The sequence below is a fragment of the Pseudophryne corroboree genome, chromosome 9 (assembly GCF_028390025.1).
Source record: "Pseudophryne corroboree isolate aPseCor3 chromosome 9, aPseCor3.hap2, whole genome shotgun sequence".
Taxonomy (NCBI): domain Eukaryota; kingdom Metazoa; phylum Chordata; class Amphibia; order Anura; family Myobatrachidae; genus Pseudophryne; species Pseudophryne corroboree.
In genome coordinates, this window is record NC_086452.1 from 428,497,501 (window position 1) to 428,513,613 (window position 16,113).

General features: G+C 45.2%; 1 protein-coding gene across 4 annotated transcripts in view; it reads left to right on the top strand.

Moving 5' to 3' along the window:
- The window catches only part of LHFPL4 (LHFPL tetraspan subfamily member 4), a 232,929-nt gene that overhangs the window by 90,422 nt on the left and 126,394 nt on the right, over positions 1-16,113 (top strand). The window contains exons 2-3 of one of the 4 annotated variants that reach the window (XM_063941002.1): positions 13,847-13,917; positions 14,017-14,219. The exons of 2 other annotated variants lie outside the window; for them this stretch is intronic. In XM_063941002.1, the coding sequence (XP_063797072.1) occupies positions 13,847-13,917; positions 14,017-14,118 (173 nt within the window). In that variant the 3' untranslated portion in view covers positions 14,119-14,219. Of the gene's footprint in view, positions 1-11,581; positions 12,206-13,846; positions 13,918-14,016; positions 14,220-16,113 lie in introns of those variants that run through there. One more of the 4 variants, XM_063941003.1, reaches the window with a different exon arrangement.

Genomic DNA, 16,113 nt, shown 5'->3' on the forward strand with positions numbered 1-16,113 from the left:
ACTGTCTCGCGAAAATCGTGACAGTTGGGAGGTATGGATATGTGGTGGTATTATTATTATTATTATTATTATTATATAGAGGAGAGGGGACTATACAGTGATATAGGAGGAATTGATGATGGATGATGATGATATGGATGATGATGATGATGATGATGATGATGATGATGATGATGGATGATGATGATGATGATGATGGATGATGATATGGATGATGATGATGATGATGATGGATGATGGTGATGGATGATGATGATGATGATATGGATGATGATGATATGGATGATGATGATGATGATGATGATGGATGATGATGATGGATGATATGGATGATGATGATAATGATGGATGATATGGATGATGATGATGATGGATGATATGGATGATGGATGATGATGATGATGATGATGATGGATGATGATGATGATGATGATGATGATGATGGATGATATGGCTGATATCTATGATGATGATGGATGATATGGCTGATATCTATGATGATGATGATGATGGATGATATGGATGATGATGATATGGAAGATGATATGGATGATGATGATATGGATGATGATATGGTGTCAAGTATCAGGAAGAAAACATTAAAGTAAATTAATGTTAACATGTTAAGGGGCCTATTTATCACCATCCGCATCCAGGCTGCGGATGACAGGTGATAAAAATGCCCGAACTCGCACTGCGATAATTGATTACATCGCAGGGATGTATCAATTATCGCATGCAGGGACAGAGCTTGCGGTCAAGCTCTGTCCCTACGATGACACTCTGCAGCATCATCTGAGTATTTTTCGTAAAAATACCCTGATGTCTTGCTGCGCATGCGCCGCCCTCACCGACTTCGCCACTACCGCCATCGCCCAGTCAACCCCCCCTGTCGCGACTACCCCCACGAGCCGTGGATACCACCCCCTTAGCATATCATATACATACCAGTCAAGGGAGCCGGTCCGCGCTGCATCTGCTGGGCTGCCGGGCGCCGGATACTGTGCGCTACGGTGACCCCCGGTGCTGTAAAGTGAGCTTCCGCTTTGCAGCGTCACTTTAATGCACTGGGGTCACATTGCAGCACATGCGGCTCCCTGGACAGGTGAGTATGTGTTTTTTTTTTGTTTTGTTTTTCCATTTAACACTTTGATCAGCTTGTGTGCCCACTGGACACACATAGCTGATCACTGGAGCCGGGTCCAGCTCAGCTTTCTCTGCCAGGGGCAGAGAAAGCTGGGCAAATGCCTGCCTATCTCAGTGCTGCCCTGTGATCTCGCCAGCCTGAGCTGGCGAGATTATCACAGGGTACACTGCGGTATTTTTTCCCTTTTTTTTTTTTAGTCAATTTGGCCACCTCACATTTCCCATTATAAGTATGGGGAATGCGATGTGGGTTACTAAAAAAAAGTGAATTAAAGGGTTTGGAGCAGTTTATCATGAAAACTGCTCCAAATGCCCTTTAATACATTCAGGTGATACTAAAATAATGTGAAAAGGGTGTGAAAAGACCCTTTTTCACATTATTTTAGTAAAAATAATGTTAATAAATAGACCTCTAAGTCTTTATTGTTGTGTTTTCTAAACCTATCAAAATTGCATATAAAACTTTCTTGCAGCCTACACAACCTTGGGGGTCATTTCGAGTTGATCGCTAGCTGCATTTGTTCACAGCGCAGTGATCAGGCTAAAAAACGGCAGTTCTGCGCATGCGTATGCGGCGCAATGCGCACGCGTGACGTACTGGCACAACAAATGATGTAGTTTTGCACAGGGTCTAGCGATGCATTTCAGTCGCACTGGTTGCCGCTGAGTGATTGACATGAAGTGGGCGTTTCTGGGTGGCAACTGACTGTTTTAAGGGAGTGTTTGGGAAAACGCAGGCGTGCCAGAAAAAACGCAGGCGTGGCTGGGCGAACACTGGGTGGGTGTGTGATGTCAAATCCGGAACTGAATAGGCTGAAGTGATCGCAAGCGCTGAGTAGGCTTTGAACTACTCTGAAACGACACAAAAAAAATTTGTATACGCTCTGCGATACATTCGTTCGCACTTCTGCGAAGCTAAAATACACTCCCAGTGGGTGGCGGCATAGCGTTTGCACGGCTGCTAAAAACTGCTAGCGAGCGATCAACTCGGAATGACCCCCATTAGACCTTGATTTTTCAGCACAGTTGGGATTTTGAGTTTGACATGTCTGCTGTAGACCCTTATTCACCAAGCACTTAAGGACCACCCCTGCTTTGAATATTTTTTAGCTGTGGTGCAGCAAAAATCAGAGATCTTGTAACTTCCCGCAGCCCTGAGGGATAGACTGAGACAGCGAGAGGGTCCAACCAATGTTCCTCTTTTTTTGCGTATAGGCTGCGAATGTGTACGCAAGTGCGAAAGAGTTTGCAATGGCTCCGGTGGGCATCTCTTTTTATTCCTGGGTGGCAGCTTTGCTTGCCAACATTAGCTGCTCCGTAGCCTAGAATATCGCAATTGCACTTGCATACAAACATGAACTAGGCTCTATTTGAGAAAGTCAGTTTACAGGGGGGGTCATTCCGAGTTGTTCGCTCGCAAGCGGATTTTAGCAGATTTGCTCATGCTAAGCCGCCGCCTACTGGGAGTGAATCTTAGCATCTTAAAATTGCGAACGAAGTATTCACAATATTGCGATTACACACCTCGTAGCAGTTTCTGAGTAGCTCCAGACTTACTCGGCATCTGCGATCATTTCACAGCTTGTCGTTCCTGGTTTGACGTCACAAACACACCCAGCGTTCGCCCAGACACTCCTCCGTTTCTCCGGCCACTCCTGCGTTTTTTCCGGAAACGGTAGCGTTTTTTCCCACACGCCCATAAAACGGCCTGTTTCCGCCCAGAAACACCCATTTCCTGTCAATCACATTACGATCGCCAGAACGATGAAAAAGCCGTGAGTAAAATTCCTAACTGCATAGCAAATTTACTTGGCGCAGTCGCAGTGCGGACATTGCGCATGCGCATTAAGCGGAAAATCGCTGCGATGCGAAGATTTTTACCGAGCGAACAACTCGGAATGACCCCCAGTGTGTAAATACATTCCTTACATATTGCTGCCCTCTGCAAACTTGAGACAGATATCTGCAACCGCTGCTGGAATGTCTGGGACTCGAGACACCCAAATTTGGGGGACTGCTCTGGCGGATCTCGCCCACCTCCACTGAAGTGGGTGATGAGGAGATTAGCTGTGATTCATTTTATCGTAGCTGTCCTCCAGCCCCCAAGCAGAGTTCCCCCTACACGGATTCCCCACAGGCCAGCATAAGAAAATAGATATAAGTATGTTATAGAGTCACCACTGGGCACACTTTCTATACATGTAGCGGGGGATCAGTCACTCTATGAGATATACAAGGATCATCTATGTGAGTCACTATTTCTGCCATCCTTCCCTGGAATTATCCTATGATCATTATTCTTCTATTTTGAATCAGAGCAGTGAAGCAAGTCCCCACACTTATGAGCAAGACTCTTACATGCATGCTTTGTAGACAATATAACTAGCTGATAAACAGCTATAGTAAAACTAGCTGAATACCCGTACTTGGCTACGGAATTTCAAGAATAATGGCAATGTTTGTCAGTCCGCATCTATGGGCTTCCCCGTATTGATGATGTCAAAATGCTGGTGGTGAGGAGCATAATCCGCCTCCTTCTCTGCCCCGTCCCACCTCTGATGCTGCCCTGCTCAGTGCTGTAACTGCTGGGACGACATGCCAAGCTCCGCCCGTGGAAATCTTAATGCAATAAGACTATTGTCATTCCGCCCATCTTCAAGTTTAAGTTCACTACCCAGGGGTCATGCTAATGGGGGGATGAACTTGGAGTGAAACGTCATCAGGAGTGTCACTATGCATCTCAGCGACCCCGAAAACTATGGAGTTTTACAGGTCACCCCCTTCCCACCCCCACCCCTAGGGGTGCTAAGGGTGGTTTACTCCCACTTCTCACCCCCCATGCTGATGGGGGATGAACTTGGAGTGAAACGGCATCGGGAGTGTCACTGTTTATCTCAGCGATCCCGACAACTATGGAGTTTTACATGTCACCCCCACCCCTAGGGGTGCTAGGGGTGTTTTACCTCCACAGTATTGTTTTCCAGATTGTAAGTCATATGTGTACCAGGTTTGATGTAAATCGCTCCAGGTATTCCACAGTTATGGTGAAAAGTATGGATTTTTACATGTCACCCCCTTCCCACCCCCACCCCTGGGGGTGCTAAGGGTGTGTTACCCCCACAGTGTTTTTTCTCAGATTGTAAGTGATATGTGTACCAAGTTTGGTGTAAATTGCTCCAGGCATTCCAGAGAAATGCTGGATCATACATACATACATACATACATACATACATACCTACACACACATACATACATACATACATACATACATCCGTTTTTATATATATATATATATATATATATATATATATATATATAGATAGATAGATATACTGGTTTAGCTGAGGCTGGAAATAAGTACCCTCGCTGGCAATGCTTAACCCGAAGGCTAGAATGGGTAAAATGGCCCATTGGACACATGCAACCATCCATGTTTACATTGGCAAGTTTTTATGGGGTGGATTTAAGAGGTGGGGGAGATTTACTAAAATGTCTAATTGCTATACCTCTACCAGTTTTTAGTATACAGGTTGAGTATCCCTTATCCAAAGTGCTTGGGACCAGAGGTATTTTGGATATCGGATTTTTCCGTATTTTGGAATAATTGAACTCCATAATGAGATATCATGGAGATGGGACCTAAGTCTAAGCACAGAATGCATTTATGTTTCATATACATCTTATACACACAGCCTGAAGGTCATTTAATACAATATATTTGGGTGTGGTTCATTAGGTCGACATACATTAGGTTGACATTGTCATTAGGTCGACATGGAAAACTGTTTTTGGTGTCGTTTTCTTCGTAAAGTGACTGGGAACCCCAATTAGTGCACCGTGTCCCCTCGCATGGCTCGTTCCGATCGCCATGCTTTGGGCAAGGTGCCTCGCTGCGCTTGGCACAGTTTACCCTTCCCAATTGTAGTCCATGTGGATCGTTAAGTATGAAAAAGGTCAAAAAAACAAACTCATGTCGACATTTTCCATGTCGACCATTACTGGTCGACCCAATGTATGTGGACCGAATGCATGTTGACCTAACGACCGCCATCCATATATTTAATAGCTTTGCGTATTAAACAAAGTTTGTGTATATTGAGCCGGCAGAAAACAAAAGTTTCACTATTTCAGTCTCCCTCAAAAAATTCTGTATTTTGAAATATTCCATATATCGGAATATTTGGATATAGGATACTCAACCTGTACAGGATATAACTGGTGGCTCAGCAGGATAGATGAGTTTTGTACCACAGTGAGGCAGAATTATATACTGGCAATGTTAAAATATATAGGCTCAGATCAGTGGCGTAAGTTCATACCAGTCGCCCGGAGGCAAGTTAGATTTTGGTGCCCACTCCCGTCTGAAAAAAAGGGGAAATAAATATGGTGCGTATCTATCTATACACAAATTCACTGAAATAGAATATGCATCTATTGGGCCGATTTATGGGATGCCCCTCCAGAAAGGTGCTGGAAAAATATGCCATATGGTGGACGGCACTTGTGGTGCCCTCTGGGGCCTTTGTTACAGGCCATTGTGGAGACTGGACAGAACCGGATAAAGACCAACCGGGCCCTAATCAATATACTGCCTCAGTGCCCCATATTAATGTACATATAAATACATATGCATACAGTTCTCACCCCTAACTCAGATCCGTCCCTCACGCAGACCCCCCTAATATACTGTAGCTCTCCCCTGCTCATACAGACTCCCCCCCTACACACACACAGCTATCCCCCCTCATATAGCTATTTACTCCTCACACAAATCCCCTACACACACACAGCTTTCCCCACTCACTCAGTTCCCCTCAAAGACATCTAGCGCACCACCCTCACTGAAAGCCCCCCAACATAGCTGTCCCTAAAGGCCCGTACACTCTGGCCGATATATCGTCCGTTCTCTTGAACGGCCGATATATTGCGAGTCCGTCGGCCAGTGTGTACGGCCGATACGTCTGTGAACTGCGTAGTTCACAGATGTATTGCGTCGGCCCCGCAGCACAGCCGACGGCCAATATATCTACCGATATATTGGCGCGTCGCTGTGTGTGTACGGCTTTCGGCCGACCGCCCGTACACATGCTGCGGCGGCCGGCGGTGATTGACAGCTGAACTGGGCGGGCGTGAGTTCATGACGTCAGTCCCCGACGGATCGGGCAGTGTGTATGCTCAACACACTGCCCGATCCGTCCATAGATATATCTGCCGACCAATTGATCGACAGATATATCTTTCCAGTGTGTACCCACCTTAACTCACACAGGTCCCCCACCACCACCACAAACACAGCTCTCCTCCATCGCTCAGTTCCCCTCCCAACAAACACACACACACAGCGTACCACCTTTACACAGCTCCCCCCCCACTCAGCTCTCCTTACTCACACAGGTTCGCACACAGACACCACCAACAAACCCCCCCCAGACATAAACTGTGCACCACCCTCACACAAATCCCCCCACAGCTCTCCTCCCTCCCTCACAGATATTCTTCTCTACCTCCAAGTTGGCTTCCTCACACAAACACACACAGCTCCTCTCCCTTCCTCAATTCCCCTTCCCTCAAACACACACAGCTCCTCTCCCTTCCTCAATTCCCCTTCCCTCAAACACACACAGTGTACCACCCTCGCTCATTTCCCCCTCACACAGATCCCAAGACACAGCTCTCCGCAAACAGTTCTCCACCCCACCCCACCTTCTCAGCTTCCCTCCACTCAAACTCACAGATCTGCAGCCCCCTCCGCTCTGGTATTCCCTCAGCGGTTTACTGGTGCGGGGAAGATCAGCGGATGAGCCAGAAGAACACAGGACCTAGGAATCGGATCAGTGTCTTCATACAAGCGGCGTAGTGTGGACGTAGCGGGAGCCGCGAGTACCGCTCCGCCTACACCACGCCCACTGCATGGAGACACTGACCGCTCGTCAGGCTTCACAGGCGACCCGCCCCTGCTTCCTCCCCCCAGACACTAACAGCCGTGCGGGTACTGCGGCTGCAAGGCTCGTCATGCTGCAGGACTCGCTGCGGATGACACCGGAGCAATGGAGGAGGTGCCCCTTCAGGGTTGGTGCCCGGCGGCAGCCGACTCCATTGACTCCGGTACTTCCGCCACTGGCTCAGATTTATCAAGCCTTGGAGAGTGATACATTGCACAGTGATAATGTACCAGCCAATCGGCTCTTAACTGCCATGTTACAGGCTGTGTTTGAAAAATGACATTTATGAGCTGATTGGTTGGTATCACCGTGCAATTTATCACTCTCCAAGGCTTGATAAATCTTGGCCATAATGTGTAAAATAATGCTCCCAGTACCACACACATGCTGAACATGCCTCTAGTTCACATCATGCCACAGTGCCCTTAGTTCACATTATTCTAGAGTGCCTCAGTCCACATCATGCCCCTGGTTCACATCATGCCACACAGTGCCCCAAGTTCACATTATTCTACCGTGCCCCAGTCCACATCTTGCTACACTGCAGTGCCCCTGGTTAACATCGTACCACACAGTGCCCCAAGTTCACATTATTCTACAGTGCCCCAGTCCACATCATGCTACACTGCAGTGCCCCTGGTTAACATCATGCCACACAGTGCCCCAAGTTCACATTATTCTACAGTGCCCCAGTCCACATCATGCTACACTGCAGTGCCCCTGGTTAACATCGTACCACACAGTGCCCCAAGTTCACATTATTCTACAGTGCCCCAGTCCACATCATGCTACACTGAAGTGCCCTTGGTTCACATTATGCAACACAGTATCCAAGTTCACATTATTCTACAGTGCCCCAGTCCACATCATGCTACACTGCAGTGCCCCTGGTTAACATCGTGCCACACAGTGCCCCAAGTTCACAATATTCTACAGTGCCCCAGTCCACATCATGCCACACTGCAGTGCCCCTGGTTAACATTGTGCCACACAGTTCCCCAAGTTCACATTATTCTACAGTGCCCCAGTCCACATCATGCTACACTGAAGTGCCCTTGGTTCACATTATGCAACACAGTGCCCCAAGTTCACATTATTCTACAGTGCCCCAGTCCACATCATGCTACACTGCAGTGCCCCTGGTTAACATCGTGCCACACAGTGCCTCAAGTTCACAATATTCTACAGTGCCCCAGTCCACATCATGCTACACTGCAGTGCCCCTGGTTAACATCGTGCTACACAGTGCCACAAGTTCACATTATTCTACAGTGCCCCAGTCCACATCATGCTACACTGCAGTGCCCCTGGTTAACATCGTGCCACACAGTGCCCCAAGTTCACATTATTCTACAGTGCCCCAGTCCACATCATGCTACACTGAAGTGCCCTTGGTTCACATTATGCAACACAGTGCCCCAAGTTCACATTATTCTACAGTGCCCCAGTCCACATCATGCTACACTGCAGTGCCCCTGGTTAACATCGTGCCACACAGTGCCTCAAGTTCACAATATTCTACAGTGCTCCAGTCCACATCATGCCACACTGCAGTGCCCCTGGTTAACATCGTGCTACACAGTGCCCCAAGTTTACATTATTCTACAGTGCCCCAGTCCACATCATGCTACACTGCAGTGCCCCTGGTTAACATCGTGCCACACAGTGCCCCAAGTTCACATTATTCTACAGTGCCCCAGTCCACATCATGCTACACTGAAGTGCCCTTAGTTCACATTATGCAACACAGTGCCCCAAGTTACATTATTCTACAGTGCCCCAGTCCACATCATGCTACACTACAGTACCCCTGGTTAACATCGTGCCACACAGTGCCCCAAGTTCACAATATTCTACAGTGCCCCAGTCCACATCATGCCACACTGCAGTGCCCCTGGTTAACATCATGCCACACAGTGCCACAAGTTCACATTATTCTACAGTGCCCCAGTCCACATCATGCTACACTGCAGTGCCCCTGGTTAACATCGTGCCACACAGTGCCACAAGTTCACATTATTCTACAGTGCCCCAGTCCACATCATGCTACACTAAAGTGCCCTTGGTTCACATTATGCAACACAGTGCCCCAATTCAAATGATTCACCCCCAGTGCTACTCACCTGTGATCTTAAATCTTGGAACCTGCAGGCTGATCTTTGAAGGAGCGTCTACTAGGCACCTTATGTGCCACTCACGGCCAATTTGTTCCTCCTCCTTGGCCCTCCCATTGTGCTGTGCTCTAGCGACCCCACTCCCTCACAAAGGTGGGCTGTGGTCTGAGAAATCTGCAGTAACGGACAGATAACTTATTTCAGATCACTGCTGGGAGGTCAAAGGAGTCATTAGGTAGCTCTGCCCCAGGCCAGCACTCAGATTTCTTTTCACTAATCTGCTGAAGCCAGCTGCAGCTGGTTCGAGGGCTCCTGCTGTCGCCCCCTAGAGGTTAGATCATCCTATAAAACGGTTAGGCCACCTATACCCAGGGCCAGCCCTGACAGAGGCCATCCTATTGTTAATCCAGCACTGCTCTTCCTAACCATTGGCACACTCGTCAACTACCTATGTTAGTCTAATGGCAGTGTTGGAACACAGTTCTCACAGACTAGTAATCCTTAACCCTAATGTACACCACCCATGTATTTCTGTAAGGTGCACAGTGGCCATCGCCCTCAGCTAGTAGTCTGATGCACAGCAGTCGTCTCTATCCTTCTTCTGCTCCGGGTTGTTTCAGGTGTTAAAATTGTATTGTACGACATGTAAAGGGATAACTGTACGATCTTCATTTAGCCAATCTGACACAGGCAAAAGGATTTGAATGAAACATTGTTTTACCCAGGGACATTTTAATAAATAAGAAGGACCAATTCTACCATAGCAGACAGGGTATACAGGGACTTGTAGTGCTTCCACAGGTGGAGTGCTACAGGTTGAAGACAGCAGAAAGCAAACCTTGGAGTTACAGTATGCTGCAGGTAGCCCTTGGCAATGAAGGAGTTAATGAGAATGGGCAGCGTGGGTGAGACGTCTGAGGACACAGTAGGCGGGATGCGTGTGATGTTTATGTGGGTGGCTGTTACTATGTGGGGGATGTGCACCTAGGGGTATTTATCAACCCCACTGAATATCTGTCTCCATGACATTATCCAGTTGTATCCCTCTATTTATCTATCCCCCACCAGTCTCCACTCTTTCTCTCTCTCACTGCCCCCCCCCCCAGTCTCCTCTTTCTCCCTCTCTCCCCCCCAGTCTCCTCTTTCTCCCTCTCTCTCCCCCCAGTCTCCTCTCTCTCTCTCTCTCTCTCTCTCTCTCTCTCTCTCTCGCTCTCTCTCTCTCTCTCTCTCCCTGTCCAAACTCTTGCTCTGTCTCCTCTTTTTCTTTCTTTTGCTCAATCAGTGTCTCTGTCTGTCTCCTCTTCTCTCTCTTTCATTAACTATTCCAAGCACCTCTGCTTTCAATGAGCTTCAACTCAATTTCCCGCAACCCACAGCAGCCATGCAGTGACCTTGGTACACTGAACAATTTGAATATAAATGAGATATTTGCAGCTCCTTGACCAACAGAAAATGCAGACTACTAGAATAAGGTCTATCCAGAAAAAAGTAATCAATGAGCATCCGAACACAAAACATGTCAGCGTTTCAGTCTTACGTCAGCGCACATTTCTGAAGTGTCATTCAACACGTCTTTACATCTGTAAATATTTATATACATTAGTATAGGATTAACCAAAATACCTTCAATTTATAAATACTGTACATCTTAAGGGTAATTTTTCTATGGAATTATTTTATTTCTGAAGTCATAAAAGCTGTACGTATGACTGTATTCAATGTTGGTGCAACAATAGGTGTTGGTATTCGGCAAGAAATAAAATGAAACCGCCGTGCGGCATTCCAAATTTGGGGCCTAATTCAGACCTGTTCTCTAATGGGCAAAACCTTGTACACTTGGGGCCTAATTCAGACATGATCGTAGCAGCAAATTTGTTAGCAGATGGGCAAGACCATGGGGGTAATTCAGAATTGATCACAGAAGCAGATTTGTTAGCAGTTGGGCAAAACCATGTGCCCTGCAGGGGGGGGGGGGGGCAGATATAATATGTGCAGAGAGAGTTAGATTTGGGTGGGTTATATTGTTTCTGTGCAGGGTAAATACTGCCTGCTTTGTTTTTAAACTGCAATTTAGATTTCAGTTTGAACACACCCCACCCAAATCTAACTCTCTGCACATGTTACATCTGCCCCACCCCCCCAGCAGTGCACATGGTTTTGCCCATCAGCTAACAAATTTGCTGCTACGATCAGGTCTGAATTAGGCCTTAGGTGCAGAATTTTGCACATTCCTCCACCAGCCTTTGACCTTTAGTCCTCTGCGCCAAATTCCACTAATCGTTTTTGTTCCACTTCCTACTGTAAGTTCTCCATTAATTTCAGTTTCACCCACATCACAGAGCAGAATTTATGTACACTGTCCTTGTCTCTATTTTATAGGCTCTAAATTCCAAATCTACAATTAAAGTGCAGCATAGCAAGGCAAAAGCTGAATCAGACCGTATCATCAGGACTTTACACCTCCGCGAAACAACCTGTGCCAACGTAAATACTAAATTGGCATGAAATGTGACCGTAATTTCTTAGGAGTTAATGCTCCCCACACATGTTGCCCTATCCAGTGTAAAATAACAAAATGCTATCACAATGGGTCAAGTTCTCGCCAGCCAATGCGCCTGTGTGTCAGTCGGCCGTGGCACTGTGCTACCAGTGGCCGACGGAGAAGGAGCCAGAGATACACTCTTTGGAAGGATTTGCGATATAGTAGACCGTAGGCTACTATACGGTAACGCCAACTGGAGATGGTAAATCTAACAGCTTTGCTGCCCGGGCACCTGTTCTCTGCAAATGCATGGTCAGAATGACCCTGTGTGGGGCCCCTCTGTATGTGGGGACACCTGGGTGACTTCCCCTGTTGCCCCCCACCACCCTGCATCTGTAATGCATTTAGATAATCATTCATTTCTTATTGTAGAATATAAAGATTTATAATTATCCGGCCTGTAACTCAATTATTAATAAATAAAAAGCTGATGCAAGAAGTCATAAGTTAGCTTCTCATTCAACCCCTATTTGTGTAGAGTTTGTATGTGTTCCCTGTGTTTGCGTGGATTTCCTCGAGCTACTCCAGTTTTCTTTCGAAACCTCCCTTCCCATAAACACACACACAAACATACTGGTAAGTTGATTGGCTTCTAACAAAAAAAATATATAGCTGACTCAATTTTGAAGCTTAACCCTAATTGCACAATTCTGAGGTAAATGAGATTTTGCTTTTCAACTCTCCTATAAGATGGCTGTATATTGCAATCTGTATGACATTTGTTATTTCTATACCCCAATTCAATATTTTATTGTGAATTCTTAAATCTCTAATTTCGACAACAAATATATTTTCTGTAATAACAATAATAAGCCATGAGTCACGTCTTCTGTATTTTTAGCCCTCCTGATGATAATGAAGCTTATATTCAGTGGGAACTCGGTATAGAGATTGCTAGCCAATTCTATTTCCGCAAAACTGACTCCTGCAAAAGTCAGAATATGGCCACCAATTATACCTCCTTGCACTGCCAGCATTTCCTGCATTTCTTGTTTGGCGCTCTTCTGCAAGCTGTGATTCATTGATGAATTCTAAGAAACTATGGATCAATATTTACCATAATTTTATCTAGCAAGTTTACTGCCGTAACATTGCACCATGTTGGCATCTTTGGAGTGCATCACTACAGACTATGGGGGTCATTCCGAGTTGATCGCTAGCTGCTGTTGTTCGGTGCGTAGCGATCAGTGAAAAAAAGGCTAATCTGCGCATGCGTATGCACCGCAATGCGCACGCGCGACGTACTGATACAAAGAGCATCGTGGTTTTGCACAAGTTCTAGCGAAGCTTTCAGTCGCACAGCCGATTTCAAGGAGATTGACAGGAAGAGGGCGTTTCTGGGTGTCAACTGACCATTTTCTGGCAGTGTTTGGAAAAATGCAGGCGTGGCCGGGCGTTTGCTGGGCGGGTATCTGACATCATTACCGTGTCACTAGTCGCAGCAATAATCGCACAGGATAAGTAACTACAGGGCTGGTCTTGTTTTGCACAAAATGTGTTTGCAGCCGCTCTGCTGCACAGGCGTTCGCATTCCTGCAAAGCAAAAATACACTCCCCGTGGGCGGCGACTATGCGTTTGCACGGCTGCTAAAAACTGTTAGCGAGCGATCAACTAGGAATGACCCCCTATAGCCTCTATCTGAGGGCCATGACCTGTATATTATTAAGGTCATGGAACCGCTTACTGACTTATACAAGCCTTAAAGTGTACAGTAAAGCGGAACATTGCCCATATATAAACAGTTACAGCTGGCGGGAGGCAGTATTGGTCAACACAAGACAATGATGACGAGATTCATGGGCGCTGTCTTATAAAATAAGTCACTCTTTTAAGGTCAGAGGATGGATTAAAGTAACTGGAGAGCTACTATAAGGTGCAACATCTATGTGAATAAAGATCTGCTTAAAGTTATTATGTTGGTATCTAAAAATTACTGGAATTCTGTTATCTGAAAAATGACTTTTGCAGCAAATTTCCTGCTGAAAACCCAGAAACACACTGTTGCTGTATTTTACAGATAGATGCTTAAATACTGACACAAGTTGGCAACCTTTTCAAGGAAATGATCAGCTCAGTCCATACTTTGTTTTTTACATTACAGAAGTTGCTAAGGACTCCTTAAGAACATACCTTTCAAATGGCAATGCAGATATATTTCTGAGTTTTAAGCAGGTAATTTCAGATACATATATTGTTTTAAATATCATGAATTATTTCAATAATCTGTAGCAAAGAGCAAAATGATTATAACTAAGCAACATCCTTTTTTAGGGGCAATATTGTTTAAAGAAAGGATACATCCTGAAAGGCAGAAAACATCCAGAAATAGCTGGATACTGGCAGGCGAGTAGAGTGGGTTGCAATTCAGAGTGAGAGCTATATGATTTGCATTATTATTTATGTAGGACATTTCAGCTTGGAAATCAAAACCAGGTGGATGAATCACTTGTGGATTAAATATGAATCTTTTAGGTGCTGGAAGCCAGATATGTCCTTGGCTTTTATTGCAAGTCCTATATATAAACACCTTTTGATTCAGTCACTTGCATTCTGTGTCATTCTTATTGTCATCTGCAAAGCCAAACAGCTTTATATATGTTGCCTCGTGTTACATTTTAATCTCATGTCGGATAAAATGCTTCTCAAGCCTGCCCTGATTTATGACTCGTGCGTTAAACCCTCTAATCTGGTTCTGCATGCTCCGCATTATTACAGGACCCTGCGTAGGTACATAGGTATAGCTTTCTGCCAATCGTGTTCCATGCGTGGGTTTTGTAAAGTAATGCTGAAGACACTTTGCCCGTGTTCTCAATGGGGGCTTCCGCCACCTGGAGCAATTTATCAAACCCTGAAGTTTAGCTTTACAGAACTTGTCCCCTATAGCTATTGCATCCGAGAAGGGTTTTCGCAGCTCTAACCTTTGGTTACAGCAGGGGTCGGCAACATGTGGCATTCCGGCTGATGGGCAACTACACATCCCAGCATGCCCTGTCACAATTTTAGCATGCCCTAATAGCTAAAATGTGTCAGGGCATGCTGGGAGGTATAGTTCCACAAAAGCTGAAAAGCCATAAATTCCCTAACCCTGGGTTACAGCGTCATCAAAGGGAGATTTTTGGATGCCTACTTAACACGCTGGATAATGCGTGTGTGCTGACAGATGGTCATACATGCAGAGCACACTAAAGGCATCAGGGGGTATATTTACTAAAAGTCGATTTGCAGTTTCAGTCCATTTTTAGGTGATTTTGAGGTGATTTTGTGGTGCATTTGTCAATCATGTATTTACTAAAGGCAAAACCGACTCAAAATCACCAGAAATTTGACTTCACGCACAAATAGAACTTCAAATAGACCATCTATACTTCCCCATAGACATCAATAGGAAAAGCTCATTTACTAACAGTCGCTTTGAAAATAGAACATCAACAGAACCAAAAATAGACGCAAATCACCATTTTCAATAGAACCATCAGAAACAGTTCTATTTGATTTTTAATCATGTGGAATTGTTTGAAACCTCAATATGATGGAAAAAACATGGGATAGAAGCATGTGGGGCACTCCGGCTGCATAAGTCATGGCATTGAAAGGCACAGCAATGATTTCAAAATAAAATTGTGGATATGCAAGCTAGCCCAGGAATGAAGGTGTTTGTGGGTAATACAGTGCATGTGACCTGTTTTGGCCAATAGGAATGCTTTTGTATATTTTTTTCCATTTTGAGTAGATATTTGGTTGATTTTTAGTGAATAGAACACATTTAGAACTTAAAATAGAACTTAAAATAGAACTTACATCACCCAGTGATTTGAAAATGGAACAAAAAATCAACTTTTAGTAAATTAGCTATTTGGAAATGAAAACTAGTCGATTTTGTGGGGATGTTGGTTCTATTTTGGTAAATTTTTAATAGACCCAAAATAGACTTTTAGTAAATATACCCATATCGCCAGGTCTAGCAAGCAAGCTGAAAATGAACTCTGCGTGGGATTTGGACATTGCTGGGACAGACTTATATTGGATGCACTGTACCAGCATGACATTATTGATAAATTAACGTATTCATGTCTTATTGTTGCAAATACAGGTACTTAAAGGATATAAATAAAGGACAAAAAATGGAAAGGGCCATAAATTGGCCCCTAAGGGGTATATTAAATTGAAGTCGAAAATTGCCGTCTGTTGAAAAGACGGCAGTTTTCGACTTTTTAAGGTCGAAACGTGATTCGACCTATTCAATGCTTTTCGACAAGTCAAGGCATTCGACTTGTCGAAAAGCACGTGGATCGGCGGAATAGCTGCCGATCCACGTGTTGATGTCGAAAACCATGTCGACCAACTCAATCCGACATCAAAATGATGTCG